We start from the raw sequence: 14,177 nt of genomic DNA, 5'->3' as shown, positions 1-14,177 counted from the left end.
GTGCCATGAATCAGTACTGGGGCTAAGAGCCAGGAGCCAAGTCTGGGGTCAGGAGAATTTAATAAAAACTGGGGTGAAGTCAAGCAGTTGGGTCAGGATGAGGCAGCCACCTGCTCAGGAGGATACGCCTCAAAGTACTGATTTAGCAGGGCCTCCACTTCTGCTTCCTCGTAGTCCCACACCTGGAACCTGGAGCCATCGGCTGCTCCCCGGATCATGGCTGAGAGCACTGGCAAGAAGCATGGGGGTGAAGGTGTCTCCCCCGCCACTTCCACACTCCCCCTCCTCCCCTCCCACACTGCCCGTTGCCCTTCCCTTTCTGGGGTGGGCACTGTGCTCAGAGACCCACAAGGAAGGAGAAGAGGGCAGGGACCTCAGAGAGCTGGGAAAGGAGGCCAGGGCTAGGGGGGCTCACCTCGGCCAGACTTTGGGCGAAACAGGCACAGGACTGGTTTGTGGAGGGCTACGGCCCAGCCCAGCTCATAGCCTACCCCCAGAGAGGGCTGGGTCACTTCTGCCACGACCACTGGGAAGAAAGGAGACCAAGGCTCACCCTCGGGCTTGTGAGGGACACATGACACAGTCTGGCTGCGGTGAGAAGGGAACTTAGGGAGTCCCTTGGAGGGGGGAACCAGGCAGGTCCAGGGGATCTAGGACCCCAGGGGAGTTTGCAGGCAGGACGGTGGGCCACTCACCATCTGCCTGCTGCAGCCAGGCCAGGTCCCGATCATGGATGAGCTTGTCGCCTCCAGCAGCCTCTTCCCCTGTGGTTGAGGGAAAGCTAGTCAGGGACCCACCCTGGGCTTCAGTTCCTCTCCTCTGCCCTAGACACCCCCGGGTCCACCCTGCTCAGGGGAGGGGACAGAGAGATGGCCTCCAAGGGTCCCCCAACACTAGGATTCCATGAATTAGGGAAATGGAAAAGCCTGCAAGGAAAATGCAGTCCTGTTCCGGGGAGCGGAATGTGATCAACAACAGGAGTGATACAGGTGAGGTGGAGATCAGTGATCAGAGGTGGACAGGAGGAGGAGGAATCACATCCCAGGTGGGGACAGGCAGGAGGAGCAAGAGGCTGGCCCGTGCAAGGAACCTAGGGCCCCACAGGCTCTCAGGCTTTGGTGGGAGTGAGAACCACCTGAGAACCCGATCAACTACAAAGACCCAGGTATCGATGAGCCTGGACCGCTGACTGAGCTCTCCAGGTGATTCTCATACCCAGGCGAGTTTGAGAATCCCTGCCTGAAAGCAAAGTGTAACCAGTGGGAGGTGGTGTGAAGGCAGGGGAGATCCTGGGGTCACAGGGCCAGGATCCCAGCTTTCCAGCTTGATTGAATGTCACCCACTGGGAGCATGAGGGTCACACGCCCCAGAGCAGAGCAGAGTAACTGGAGAGCTTATTAAAAATGGACTCAAAGGTTTTATCCCAGTATCTGCATTTTCAACAAGCTCCCTCAGAATACTGTTGAGCACAGGTCCTTCCCAAAGCACCAGCAACTTTGTGATGCATCTTTTTAAAGAGGATGCCACAGGGACTTGCCTGGTGACCCAGTAGTTAAGAATCCACCTGCCAAGGCAGAATACATGGATTCCATTCCTGAGCAGAGGAGATTCCACACGCCTGTCGTGGAGCAACTAAGCCTGAACGCCAGGTTTAGTTCAGGCTTCAACTACTGAACCCAGGCTGCTCACTGCAATGAGAAGCCCGTGCGCAGCAATGAAGACCCAGGGTAGTCAAAAGTTAAGATCAAGAGGTCTCTGAGAATTGCACTGGGTCCTACAGAGCCTGGCTCTGTCCCCTGGGAGGGAAAAGGGGACACACTTGAGGTTTTTATGAGAAGTGTGAGAGTTTGGGCGTTATTTCCAAAGTAGAAAACCAGCCAGGATCCGGGACTACCTCTCCGCAGGAGCAAGAGGATCAGAGGGCCTGAGAGAGACGGTGTTCGCGCGACCTGGGGTCTGTCGGGTCAAGAAGGGCTGATACCTCCAATGTCAAAGGAAAGCTCTGTGCTCGGTGGGAGAGAAGAGGCCAGTGCGGCCTCCTCCCCTCCTGCTCCTACAAAAGCCGGAAGGAGCCCAAGAAGTTCTCCACGAAAGACCCAAAGGTCAAGATAGTAACTGAATCCGGGGCGTGGGGTCCCAGGTCGGCGCACGCGGTCTGAGCCCCCCCGCAGTTCTTCTCTGGCAGAGGGGCCTGCCTGCACCCTCCCGGCCGCCCGCGCCACGAGCACCGCCTCCCTCACCGCTCTCGTCCACCTCGGCGGCCGCCACATGCTCGGTAAGCACCACCCCGAAGCGCCGGAGGCGAGACACGATGCGCACGTACAGTTCCCGATCCTCGCGTCCGCCACGGATACTCCCGCAGAAATACAGGGAGAGACGACCTGGCTCCAGGGTTCCAGCCGCCGCCGCCGCCGCCGCCATCCCGGCCCCCGCAGGCCCCGCCCGCTCCCCTTGGCCCCGCCCCTGCACGTGATCCGCCCCCGCCTCACGGGGTCTGGTTTCAAGTGAAAAGAAACACCTGTGAAATGAAACGTCAACCGTACCCACCTGTAGGAACTCAGCGCCTCCTGGACTTAACTCCCCACCTCATCCACTCCTCCCCACCTTTGCCACAGGCAACTCCATTCTTCCAGCTCCTCAGGTCCCAAACCTTGGAGTCATTTTGACTCTTCTCTTTCCATCAAACCCTACGTGCAATCCGCGGCAACTCCTGTGGGTTCTCCCTTCCAAATATTTAAAAACTCTGAAACCCACCTGCTGGGGACCCACCTTGGGTCGCACCCCAGTGCCAGTGCAGACACGGGGTTGCAGTGAAGGAGAGGGCTGATTACTGCAGGCGCCAAACAGGGAATTCAGGTCAGGGGTGCTCAGAATACTGAAACTTCCCAGTGGGATCCAGGAAGCCATTTTTAGAGGGGAGTCTAAGGGTGGTGTCACAGGGATTAAAGTACTTATGGGTCTGTGGGCCACGTGTTCATGGTCTTCAGGTTGCTAATTTATTCCATTTGGTGGTGGTTTGCGCTTCTGTAAAACAACTCAGAAAGCGGGCAGACACTATTATCTGGGTACTTCATAGAGAAGCTAAAGCAGAGGATATGTGAGAGGGGTCTGGCCCGAGAGGACCCCATAAGGTCCTGGGTCGGTGGGAAACACACACACCACCTCCACTGAAGCCCCCTCCTCCAAGCCTCCACCACCTCTCTCAGCCTCCCCACAGTCCACCCCCTTTCCTGCTACACAGTCTGGTCTCCAGCAGGGGGACCTGTAAACCCAGTAGTTAGGGTCCTGACCCTCTTCAGCCAAACCTCCAAAGGCTCCCATCTCACTTGGGGTAAAACCCCAAACCCCCTCAGGGGCTCAGCAGCCCCACAGGACCTGGCACCTCTCTCACCTCTGTCATCCCAGCTCCTTTCGCCTCAGCGTCTGTTCCGCAGCCACGCTGCCTCTTCCTCAAGCTGGGCATGTTCTTGCCTCAGATCCTTGGCATTTGCTGTCCTCTGGAGCCCTTTTCTTCCAAGTGCTCCCGGGTCACTCCCTCTCCTCCTCCAAGTCTGTTCAGGTTACGTTCCCTGATACCCTCTTCAATGTGGCAGCCTTCCATCCCCACTACCCTCTTCTGCCTGGTCTTTTTTCCTTTCAGTTCTGTCGCTCAGTCATGTCCAACTCTGCAACCCCATGAACTGCAGCACACCAGGCTTCCCTGTCCATCTCACCACCATATAATTGATTAATTTTGTTGCATGTCTTTCTATGGGCAGTGGAATGTAAGTCCCTGGGAGGGCAGGCGTTTTTCTCTGTTTGGCTTACTGCTGTATCCCCAGCTTCTAGAGCTGTGCCTGGCCTCTAGGAAACACTCATCAGATATTTGTTGAACGAATGAGCAGATTAAATGAGCAGCTGCATTTGGTAGCACTTTGTAATCTGCTCAGCTCTAAGGTAATCTGATGGAAGTAGGGTCTGCAGGGAACCAGGCAAACACACCAGGGCTCACTGCTAATAATAATCTTCATTTTTCTAATGAAAATTACACAAATTTAAGACAAAAATTTCAAAAGGGATGAGAGAGTACCCGGTGGAAAGTGAGACCCCAATGTCATTTCTCAGAGGAGAGCATCACTGATGGTTTCCTCTGAATTCCTCCATTCTATGAAATACCCATACCTAGAGTGACAGAGCGGACACAGTAACCATTTTTAAAAGGCAAAGACACAGAGACTTTCCTGGTGGTCCAGTGGTTAAGACTCTTCCAACACCGGGGGCCTGGGTTTGACCCCTGGTCACAGAACTAGATCCCACATGCCCAAACCAAAGATCCCGCATGCTGCAGGAAAGATCCTTCATGTCACAACTAAGACTCAGCACAGCCAAATAAATAAATAAATCTCTAAAAAGACACAATAAAGAATATTTTTTAAAAAATACTCTTAAAAATACACAAAGAGAAGCTAAAGAAATCTTAGGCTACCTCTGGCCTCTGATGGGCTCAGTGCTTAAGATAAGACCATGGGGAAACGTGTGCACAGCTGTGCACCAGTGCTCCCGGCACCTTCTCACACACGGTCACACACACACCCTTAGGAGGCGGGCCCCCTCGGCCGGAGACCTTGAGGGCGCCCTCCTCACCCTCAGTCACACTGTCCTGCGGTTCTCGCCTCCCAGGAGGAGCACATGCATGTAGCAACACAGAGCATCTTGCTTCTGCCTCTGTGTCCTCAAGAAAAGAAGCCAGCCTCCATCTCCTTAGGGCCCACACTTCCGAGGGGTCTGACATCCCCGTTCTACCTCAGGCTGAAGGAGAAAGAGGAGAGGGATGTTTTGTCTATTTCTCCAGATGGGAAACAAGGCCCTGCGATTGATTCTTTGCCCACAGCTGAGGTGGTCAGGATGCAGAGCCGGCCATGGCTGGTAGCTCAGATCCTCAGCTCAGGGCAGAGGCCTGAGTTGGAGGCATGGGGCACTAAGTGATGGGAGGGGGAGCCAGGGTGGTGCAGGTCAGTGTATCCAACTTATGTCCTAGAATCAGGAACAGAAGACTAGCATGACTGCAGTTAGATGAAATGTCTGGAAAGGGCGTATTTAGAGAAACAGAAAGCAGACTATGGAGTAGTCCCAGCTGGGACTGGGAGCAGGCATTGACAGCAGGGTAGGGCCCAAGGAAACCTTCTGTGGTGATGGGAATGTTCTAAAACTGGACCGTAAGGATGACTGCACAACCCTACAAGTTTACATTAAACTGTACACTCACAGCTGGCAGATTTTACCGATATAAGTTGTTCCTCATAAAGCTGTTTTTAAAAAGGCAATAATAAAGTACTGAAAATAGTATAATAAGATTCAACAAGTAGTTCATGACCAATTTATATCTTGTTTCATGTATGTGCATATTCAACTTCCTCACTGTACTGTTGTGATACAAATTCAAGATCATATTATTACATTTGTGTGTGTGTGTGTGTATATATATATAGGCCACTTCACATGGCACGTGGAATCTTAGTTCCCCAATCAAGGATCAAACCTGTGCCCCCATGCAGGGGACGTGCAGAGTCTTAACCATTGGACCACCAGAGAAGTCCCCATTTGTAAATATTTTAATATGTCTCTAAAAGATATTTTTAAAAATCATAATAAAAATACAAAAAAAAGTAGCAAAAATTTCAGGGTTGAAAAATTTTGTAAGATTTTCTTACTGTCATCAAATAGTTCATCAATGTTCAAATTTCCAATTTGTCTTACCAATGTTATAAATATTTGTTTGCAATTTATTTAAAACAAGCCACATCAAGTCCACATATGGGGATTGGCTGACATGCCTTTTAAGTCTGTTTTGATCAACAGGTTCCCCCTGCAAATCTTCTCTCCTCCCCTCATTTGTCCTGTAGAGGTTTCTGCAGGCTGGAGTTTGCTGATGATACTTCTGTACTAGCATTTACAATGTTCCTCGATGCTATAAACAGGAGTTGGATCTAGAGGTGTAATTAGATTCAGGTTCAATCTGGGGCAAGACTACCTCACAGGTGGTGGTGTGTGCTCCACCATGGGGCACAGAGTATCTGGATGTCTCTATTTTGATGTTAGCAACCACCATGCTCAATGCCCAGAACCATTCATTCATTTGTTCATTGAATATACCAATAAAAATGTTATTATAATGTAAAACTCACCTGAGAAAACCACCTTAACAACTGAAGTATAATAAAATCCTCTCTAGAGAGTTCCCAGTGGTCCAGTGGTTAAGACTCCGCTCCCACTGCAGGGGGCCTGGATTCGATCCTGGGCAAGGAACTAAGATCCCACATTCTACAGCTAAGACCCAGCACAGCCAAATAAACAAATATTTAAAATACAATAGGACTCCCCTGGTGGTCCAGTGGTTAAAAATTGGCCTGCCAATGCAGGAGTCGTGGGTTCAATCTCTGGTCCAGGAAGATCCCACATGCCCCACAGCAGCTAAGCCTGTGTACCCCGACTACTGAACCTATGGTCCAGAGCCTGGGAGCCACAACTACCGAAGCCCGCTATGCCCCAGAGCCTGTGCTCCAAACAAGAGAAGCCGCAGCAGTGAGAAGCCCAAGTACCAGCAAGAGAGTACCTTTGACTTTCCAGAACTACAGAAAAAGCCAGCACAGCAACAAAGATACAACACAGCCAAAAATAAAACAATAATTAAAAAAAAAAACACTAATAAAATACTCTGTAACCACTGCTCATGCACATCAAGAGAGAGATCTTCAGCCACCCAGAAACTTGCATGTGTTCAATTCCAATCATGGCCTCCTCATTCCCTCCAAATGAACCACTGCCCTTACTTTTACAGGAAGGACAAAGAAAAAAAGGACATAAAACCATAAAGAAACAGGAAGCTATCACCCAAATGTGCATCCCTAGTCATGTGGTTTCACCTTCCTCATTGTTCATATGCCTCTTAAATTTCTTTAAATCTATAGCTGTGGGGATACATTTTTAAAGCATGTGTTCTACATGAGACACTCCGTGGGCACTAAAGGAGCTATAAAACGGGTGAAGAGGAGTCTGAGACCTGAGACTCCATCTGGCTTGGGAAGGAGCAGAGTTAACTCAAGAAGAGAAGTCAGATGAATGTTATGGAGGGACATGTGAAGGGTGCAGAGATTCAGAGAAAGCCAAAGTTAAGCACGTGCAGGATCTCTTCAGGTTCAACCTCACACTCCAGCTTTAACACCTGGATCACACATCACCTCCAGCCAAGAAGAAGCCGCAGGGACCAGATATACCTTCCCTTGGATTTTGTTTGTTTTTCCATAGGTGACTTTCCTTTCTCAGATATGTTGGAGAGGAAGCAGGGCTGAGATTCTCTGCCCTAATCTACACCATACGCACCTAACTCAGGTACATTCTTAGTCTGAGTTCCTCCCCATCCCTGTGGCTAGGATGTTTTCTTGCTGGTGACGTCATTCACGAGGACAGTTTTATGAAAGTGAAGAACATCTGGAGTCCTAGTCCTCTTCTTCCCGGTGTCAGGAATCTACAGAGGCCAAAAGAGGAAATTCAGCCTTAGGACTCAATTTTGTATTTTCTTATGAATAATTAAGAATTTTAAATTTTACTACAAAACATAGCAAGTCTGAGAAAAGTATAGAGAACAGTATATCAGATACCCTTGTAGCCACTATCCAGTTTTATCCAGCCTTAAATTTTGTTATGGGGTCCCAGTTGTGCTCTCGGGGGTCACCATTGCAGCTGGGAAGTTGGAGAAGGCAATGGCACCCCACTCCAGTACTCTTGCCTGGAAAATCCCATGGACAGAGGAGCCTGGTAGGCTGCAGTCCATGGGGTCGCTAAGAGTTGGACATGGCTGAGCGACTTCACTTAAATTTTGTTATATCTATTTCAGATCCATATTTTAACATGTATTATAGATACACATATATACTATCATATATAACATACATTTATATTAATATCTATATATAATAGATAATATAATATCTAAGATAAATCTAAAACAGATACAATACATAATACAGTATTTATATAATACATATAGAAGTCTATACCCACATACACATCAGATCAAGCTTGCTATTTACGTTTTTTCCCCCAAATCTTCTACATTCTTACTATTTTTTTTTGCCCATTTATCAATTACTGATATAACTATCCTGTTGGCAGTGGATTTTTTTCTTTTAATTTCAACTATATTTACTTTGTATTCTGAGACTAGTAGATGAGTACAAGTTCAGAATTCTTATATGTTCTTGGTGGTACACTTTTGGTCCTCACGTGATCTACTTTTATTCCTAATAAATCCTTCTGGACTCATATTTTTGTCTTTCATTTCAACCTTTCTATATTCCAAGTGTGTCTGTAGAAATGCAGGTAATAAGCTACTTACTAAAGAGTCAATGCTCTTTTTACTCAATGAAATGTCATTATTTATTTTGATTACATACATGTTTGGAAGTTTTTCCCACTATCCCTTTTGTGCTTTACTTACTATGCTTTTTCCTATTTTTTATTTGCCATGCTTTGTCTTACGTAGATTTTAAAAAATACTGGATATAACTGACATATAACATTAGTCCCAGGTATGCAATATGATGTGATACATGTGTGTATTTTGAGATGACCACCACAGTAAGTTTAGTTAACATCCATCACCACACAATAAATTATTTTCTTTTGTTGAAAACTAAGATATAGTCTCTTCAGTTCAGTTCAGTCGCTCAGTCGTGTCTGACTCTTTGCGACCCCATGAATCGCAGCATGCCAGGCCTCCCTGTCCATCACCAACTCCCGGAGTTCACTCAGATTCATGTCCATCGACTCAGTGATGCCATCCAGCCATCTCATCCTCTGTCGTCCCCTTCTCCTCCTGCCCTCAATCCCTCCCAGCATCAGAGTCTTTTCCAATGAGTCAACTCTTCACATGAGGTGGCCAAAGTACTGGAGTTTCAGCTTCAGCATCATTCCCTCCAAAGAAATCCCAGGGCTGATCTCCTTCAGAATGGACTGGTTGCATCTCCTTGCAGTCCAAGGGACTCTCAAGAGTCTTCTCCAACACCACAGTTCAAAAGCATCAATTCTTCAGTGCTCAGCTTTCTTCACAGTCCAACTCTCACATCCATACATGACCACAGGAAAAACCATAGCCTTGACTAGACGGACCTTTGTTGGCAAAGTAATGTCTCTGCTTTTCAATATGCTATCTAGGTTGGTCATAACTTTCCTTCCAAGGAGTAAGCGTCTTTTAATTTCATGGCTGCAGTCACCATCTGCAGTGATTTTGGAGCCCCAAAAAATAAAGTCTGACACTGTTTCCACTGTTTCCCCATCTATTTGCCATGAAGTGATGGGACTAGATGCCATGATCTTTGTTTTCTGAATGTTGAGTTTTAAGCCAACTTTTTCACTCTCCTCTTTCACTTTCATCAAGAGGCTTTTTAGTTCCTCTTCACTTTCTGCCATAAGGGTGGTGTCATCTGCATATCTGAGGTTATTGATATTTCTCCCGGCAATCTTGATTCCAGCTTGTGCTTCTTCCAGCCCAGCGTTTCTCATGATGTACTCTTCATATAAGTTAAATAAGCAGGGTGACAATATACAGCCTTGACGGACTCCTTTTCCTATTTGGAACCAGTCTGTTGTTCCATGTCCAGTTCTAACTGTTGCTTCCTGACCTGCATATAGGTTTCTCAAGAGGCAGGTCAGGTGGTCTGGTAGTCCCATCTCTTTCAGAATTTTCAACAGTTGATTGTGATACACACAGTCAAAGGCTTTGGCATAGTCAATAAAGCAGAAATAGATGTTTTTCTGGAACTCTCTTGCTTTTTTGATGATCCAGCGGATGTTGACAATTTGGTCTCTGGTTCCTTTGCCTTTTCTAAAACCAGCTTGAACATCTGGAAGTTCACGGTTCACGTATTGCTGAAGCCTGGCTTGGAGAATTTTGAGCATTACTTTACTAGCATGTGAGATGAGTGCAATTGTGCGGTAGTTTGAGCATTCTTTGGCATTGCCTTTCTTTGGGATTGGAATGAAAACTGACCTTTTCCAGTCCTGTGGCCACTGCTGAGTTTTCCAAATTTGCTGGCATATTGAGTGCAGCACCTTCACAGCATCATCTTTCAGGATTTGGAATAGCTCAACTGGAATTCCATCACCTCCACTAGCTTTGTTCATAGTGATGCTTTCTAAGGCCCACTTGACTTCACATTCCAGGATATCTGGCTCTAGGTGAGTGATCACACCATCATGATTATCTGGGTCGTGAAGATCTTTTTTGTACAGTTCTTCTGTGTATTCTTGCCACCTCTTCTTAATATCATCTGCTTCTGTTAGGTCCATACCATTTCTGTCCTTTATCGAGCCCATCTTTGCATGAAATGTTCCCTTAGTATCTCTAATTTTAGCAACATGCAAATATAAAATGCAGTATTGTTAACTATATTCACCACACTGTATATTACTTCCCTAGGACTTAATTATCTTATTAGGAAGTTTGTACCTTTTGACCACCTCAACCTATTTCAACCTCCACCCCTTACTTCTGCAAACAACCATCTGTTCTCTGTATCTGAGGTCATTTAAAAAAAAAAACTCACATGAGATATGATACAGTATTTGTGTTTTTTCTGTCTGATTTATTTTCCTTACATCATTTTCTCATGTGGTTGCAGTGGGCAAGAGTTCCTTTTTATGGCTAAACAATATTCCATTGTGTGTGTGTGTGTGTGTGTATACATACACACTATATACACATACACATTTCCTTTATGCATTCATCCATCAGTGGGTACTTAGGTGTCCAGTACAGCATCAGTGACAAAGGAATGGCAACCTCCTAAGACCAGCTTCCTCCAAACTCCTGAATGTTCCTGGGGGGAGCTTGAGGGCGTTATGAAGTATCCTTCTCTTGGGGGCCTGCAGACCTTTAAAGGGCTCTACATATTGAAGTGAAGCAGGGTGCTAAGAAGATTATTTCTGAGGATGTGCACCCACCTCCACATTCACACAGACATAAAGCTAGAATTGAAAACATACCATGTGTCTGTACTGGGGCTAAGAGGCAGGAAAGGTACTAGAGCAAGTCTGGGGTCAGGAGAATTTCATAAACTGGGGTGAAGTCAAACAGTTGGGTCAGGAGAGGCAGCCACCTGCTCGGGAAGAACCACTGCCTTCGCCTCTGCCTCTGGCAAGTCACACACCTGAAACCTGGAGCCATCAGCTGCTCCCAGGTCACGGCTGAGAGCACTGGGAAGGAGGAGGCGGGTGGAGGTGGCTCCCCCACCCCCCCCACCGACTCCCCCCCCACTCCCCTTCCTCCTCCTACACTTCCCCCTCCCCCCAACACCCCTCCCCCTTCCCACACTCCCCCTCCCACCCTCCCCCTCCCTCTCCACTCCTCCTTGCCTCCCACACTCCCCTCCCACATTGCCTGTTGCCCTTCCCTTTCCCATCCCTTTCTGGGGTGGGCACTGTGCTCAGAGCCTCCCAAGGAAGGAGAGGAGGGCAGGGACCTCAGACAGCTGGGAAAGGAGGCCAGGGCTGGGGGGGCTCACCTCGGCCAGACTTTGGGCGAAACAGGCACAGGACTGGTTTGTGGAGGGCTACGGCCCAGCCCAGCTCATAGCCTAACCCCAGAGAGGGCTGGGTCACTTCTGCCATGACCATTGGGGAAGAAAGGAGACCAAGGCTCACCCTCGGGCTTGTGAGGGACACACGACACAGTCTGGCTGTGATGAGAAGGGAACTTAGGGAGTCCCTTGGAGGGGGGAACCAGGCAGGTCCAGGGGATCTAGGACCCCAGGGGAGTTTGCAGGCAGGACGGTGGGCCACTCACCATCTGCCTGCTGCAGCCAGGCCAGGTCCCGATCATGGATGAGCTTGTCGCCTCCAGCAGCCTCTTCCCCTGTGGTTGAGGGAAAGCTGGTCAGGGACCCACCCTGGGCTTCAGTTCCTCTCCTCTGCCCTAGACACCCCCGGGTCCACCCTGCTCAGGGGAGGGGACAGAGAGATGGCCTCCAAGGGTCCCCCAACACTAGGATTCCATGAATTAGGGAAATGGAAAAGCCTGCAAGGAAAATGCAGTCCTGTTCCGGGGAGCGGAATGTGATCAACAACAGGAGTGATACAGGTGAGGTGGAGATCAGTGATCAGAGGTGGACAGGAGGAGGAGGAATCACATCCCAGGTGGGGACAGGCAGGAGGAGCAAGAGGCTGGCCCGTGCAAGGAACCTAGGGCCCCACAGGCTCTCAGGCTTTGGTGGGAGTGAGAACCACCTGAGAACCCGATCAACTACAAAGACCCAGGTATCGATGAGCCTGGACCACTGACTGAGCTCTCCAGGTGATTCTCATACCCAGGCGAGTTTGAGAATCCCTGCCTGAAAGCAAAGTGTAACCAGTGGGAGATGGTGTGAAGGCAGGGGAGATCCTGGGGTCACAAGGCCAGGATCCCAGCTTTCCAGCTTGATTGAATGTCACCCACTGGGAGCATGAGGGTCACACGCCCCAGAGCAGAGCAGAATAACTGGAGAGCTTATTAAAAATGGACTCAAAGGTTTTATCCCAGTATCTGCATTTTCAACAAGCTCCCTCAGAATACTGTTGAGCACAGGTCCTTCCCAAAGCACCAGCAACTTTGTGATGCATCTTTTTAAAGAGGATGCCACAGGGACTTCCCTGGTGACCCAGTAGTTAAGAATCTACCTGCCAAGGCAGAGTGCATGGATTCCATCCCTGAACAGAGGAGATTGCACATGCCTGAGGTGGAGCAATTAAGCCCACAGGCCACAACTACCGAACCCAGGCTCCTCAACAAAAGAAGTCACCGCATTGAGAAGCCCTTGCGCAGCAATGAAGACCCAGGGCAGTCAAAAATCAAATTCAAATCAAGAGGTCTCTGAGAAATGCATCGGGTCCTACAGATCCCGGCTCTGCCCATGAGAGGGAAAAGGGGGACACACCCCGGAGGTTTTCTGAGAACTGCGAGAGTTCTGGCACCCTTTCCAAAGTAGAAAACCAGCCAGGATCCGGGACTACCTCGCCGCAGGAGCAGTAGGCACTGGCAACAGTCTGATCAGGGGACCTGAGAGAGAGGGTGTTCACGGGACCTGGGGTCTGTCGGGTCAGGGAGGGCTGATACTTCCACGTGAAAGGGAAGCTCTGTGCTAGGTGAGAGAGAAGAGGTCAGCGCGGCCCCCTCCCTTCCTGCTCCTACAAAAGCCTCCGGAAGGAGCCCAAGAAGTTCTCCACGAAGGACCAAAATGATAGTAATTGAATGCGGGGAGTGGGCTCCCGGGTCGGACGCACGCGGTCTGATTCCTGGCCGCAGTTCTTTCTCAGGTAGGGCCCCGCCCGGAGCTTCCCCGCCGGTGGGCGAGCCCAGCGGCACGGACTGAGCGCAGTTTCTGTCGAGCGGCCAGAGCCGCCCTCGCCTTCCCCGCCGCCCGCGCCCTGGCAGCCTCACCGCTCACATCCTGCTCAGCAGCCGCCACTGCTCAGGAAGAACCGCCCCGAAGCGCCGCAGCCGGGACACGATCCCTACGTCCGGCTCCCGGTCCTCGCGTCCGCTGCGGCTGGTCCATCAGAAGAACAGGGCCTGCTGGCAGGTTCCCGGCGCTCCAGCCGCCGCGCTTCCCTCTCCGCGCCCGGGGGCGCCCGCGGGCTACCAGCGTCCTGGCCCCACCCCACGCGTCCTGCGGAGCTTTCCTTCCCGAGTGTCCACACCTGTTAATTGACGCTAAGGATACGCACGTCTGGGGACCCAGCGCCTCCCGGACTTCTTTAACACTGCCAGGCAGAAGGCGGGGGTCCTTGCCCCCTCACTCATGGCCGCTTGCCGCCCCCAGGTTTCCCCATCTATGCCAAAGGCAACTCCTTCCTCCGAGCTCCTCAGGTCCCAAACCTTGGAGTCAATTTTTACTCTTCTCTTTTCATCAGCTCCTATACCCAATCCGTCAGCAACTCCTACGGGTTCTCTCTTCCAAATATCTCCAAACTTTGAAGCCAGCCTGTGGAGCAGCCAGCCTTGGGTCAGCTCCCGGTTTCCCAGTAAAACCCCTCTGCCGACTTGGGGTTGTGGGTGAAGGAAAGGGTAGAGATTACTGCCAGGCCCCCAAAGCAGGGAATTCAGGACAGGGGAGGAGCTCAAAACATCCAAACTCCCTGCTAGGGTCCAAGAGAGCATTTTTAAG

General features: G+C 49.8%; 2 protein-coding genes across 2 annotated transcripts; both read right to left on the bottom strand.

Annotated features, from left to right (window-relative positions):
* Nucleotides 1-43: 43 nt before the first annotated feature.
* On the bottom strand, nt 44-2,452 carry LOC129645872 (2'-deoxynucleoside 5'-phosphate N-hydrolase 1-like). The gene is made up of 4 exons (XM_055571374.1): nt 2,241-2,452; nt 696-764; nt 416-526; nt 44-229 (listed from the first exon to the last, which is right to left on the bottom strand). Exons 1-4 carry the CDS (start codon nt 2,419-2,421, stop codon nt 93-95), a joined length of 498 nt encoding a protein of 165 aa, XP_055427349.1. The 5' UTR covers nt 2,422-2,452; the 3' UTR covers nt 44-92.
* Nucleotides 2,453-10,637: 8,185 nt separating this feature from the next.
* On the bottom strand, nt 10,638-13,813 carry DNPH1 (2'-deoxynucleoside 5'-phosphate N-hydrolase 1). The gene is given in 7 exon segments (XM_055574411.1): nt 10,638-10,922; nt 11,023-11,215; nt 11,218-11,232; nt 11,541-11,651; nt 11,822-11,890; nt 13,294-13,445; nt 13,734-13,813. Coding segments are annotated over 6 exon segments (537 nt in total). The 3' UTR covers nt 10,638-10,922; nt 11,023-11,105.
* Between the last annotated feature and the right edge of the window lie 364 nt (nt 13,814-14,177).

This window comes from Bubalus kerabau, chromosome 3, assembly GCF_029407905.1.
Source record: "Bubalus kerabau isolate K-KA32 ecotype Philippines breed swamp buffalo chromosome 3, PCC_UOA_SB_1v2, whole genome shotgun sequence".
Classification (NCBI taxonomy): domain Eukaryota; kingdom Metazoa; phylum Chordata; class Mammalia; order Artiodactyla; family Bovidae; genus Bubalus; species Bubalus kerabau.
Note: the sequence above shows the minus strand (reverse complement) of the source record. Positions and strands in the feature narration are given on the sequence as shown.

Bases quoted from the DNA above. Each gene is read 5' to 3' on its own strand.
- LOC129645872 (XM_055571374.1), bottom strand. From the start codon at position 2,421: ATGGCGGCGGCGGCGGCGGCGGCTGGAACCCTGGAGCCAGGTCGTCTC. The intron at 527-695 runs GTGAGTGGCCCA...CTTTCTTCCCAG, and splicing joins CTGGCTGCAGCAGGCAGATG to TGGTCGTGGCAGAAGTGACC. The intron at 230-415 runs GTGAGCCCCCCT...GCTTCTTGCCAG, and splicing joins TCGCCCAAAGTCTGGCCGAG to TGCTCTCAGCCATGATCCGG.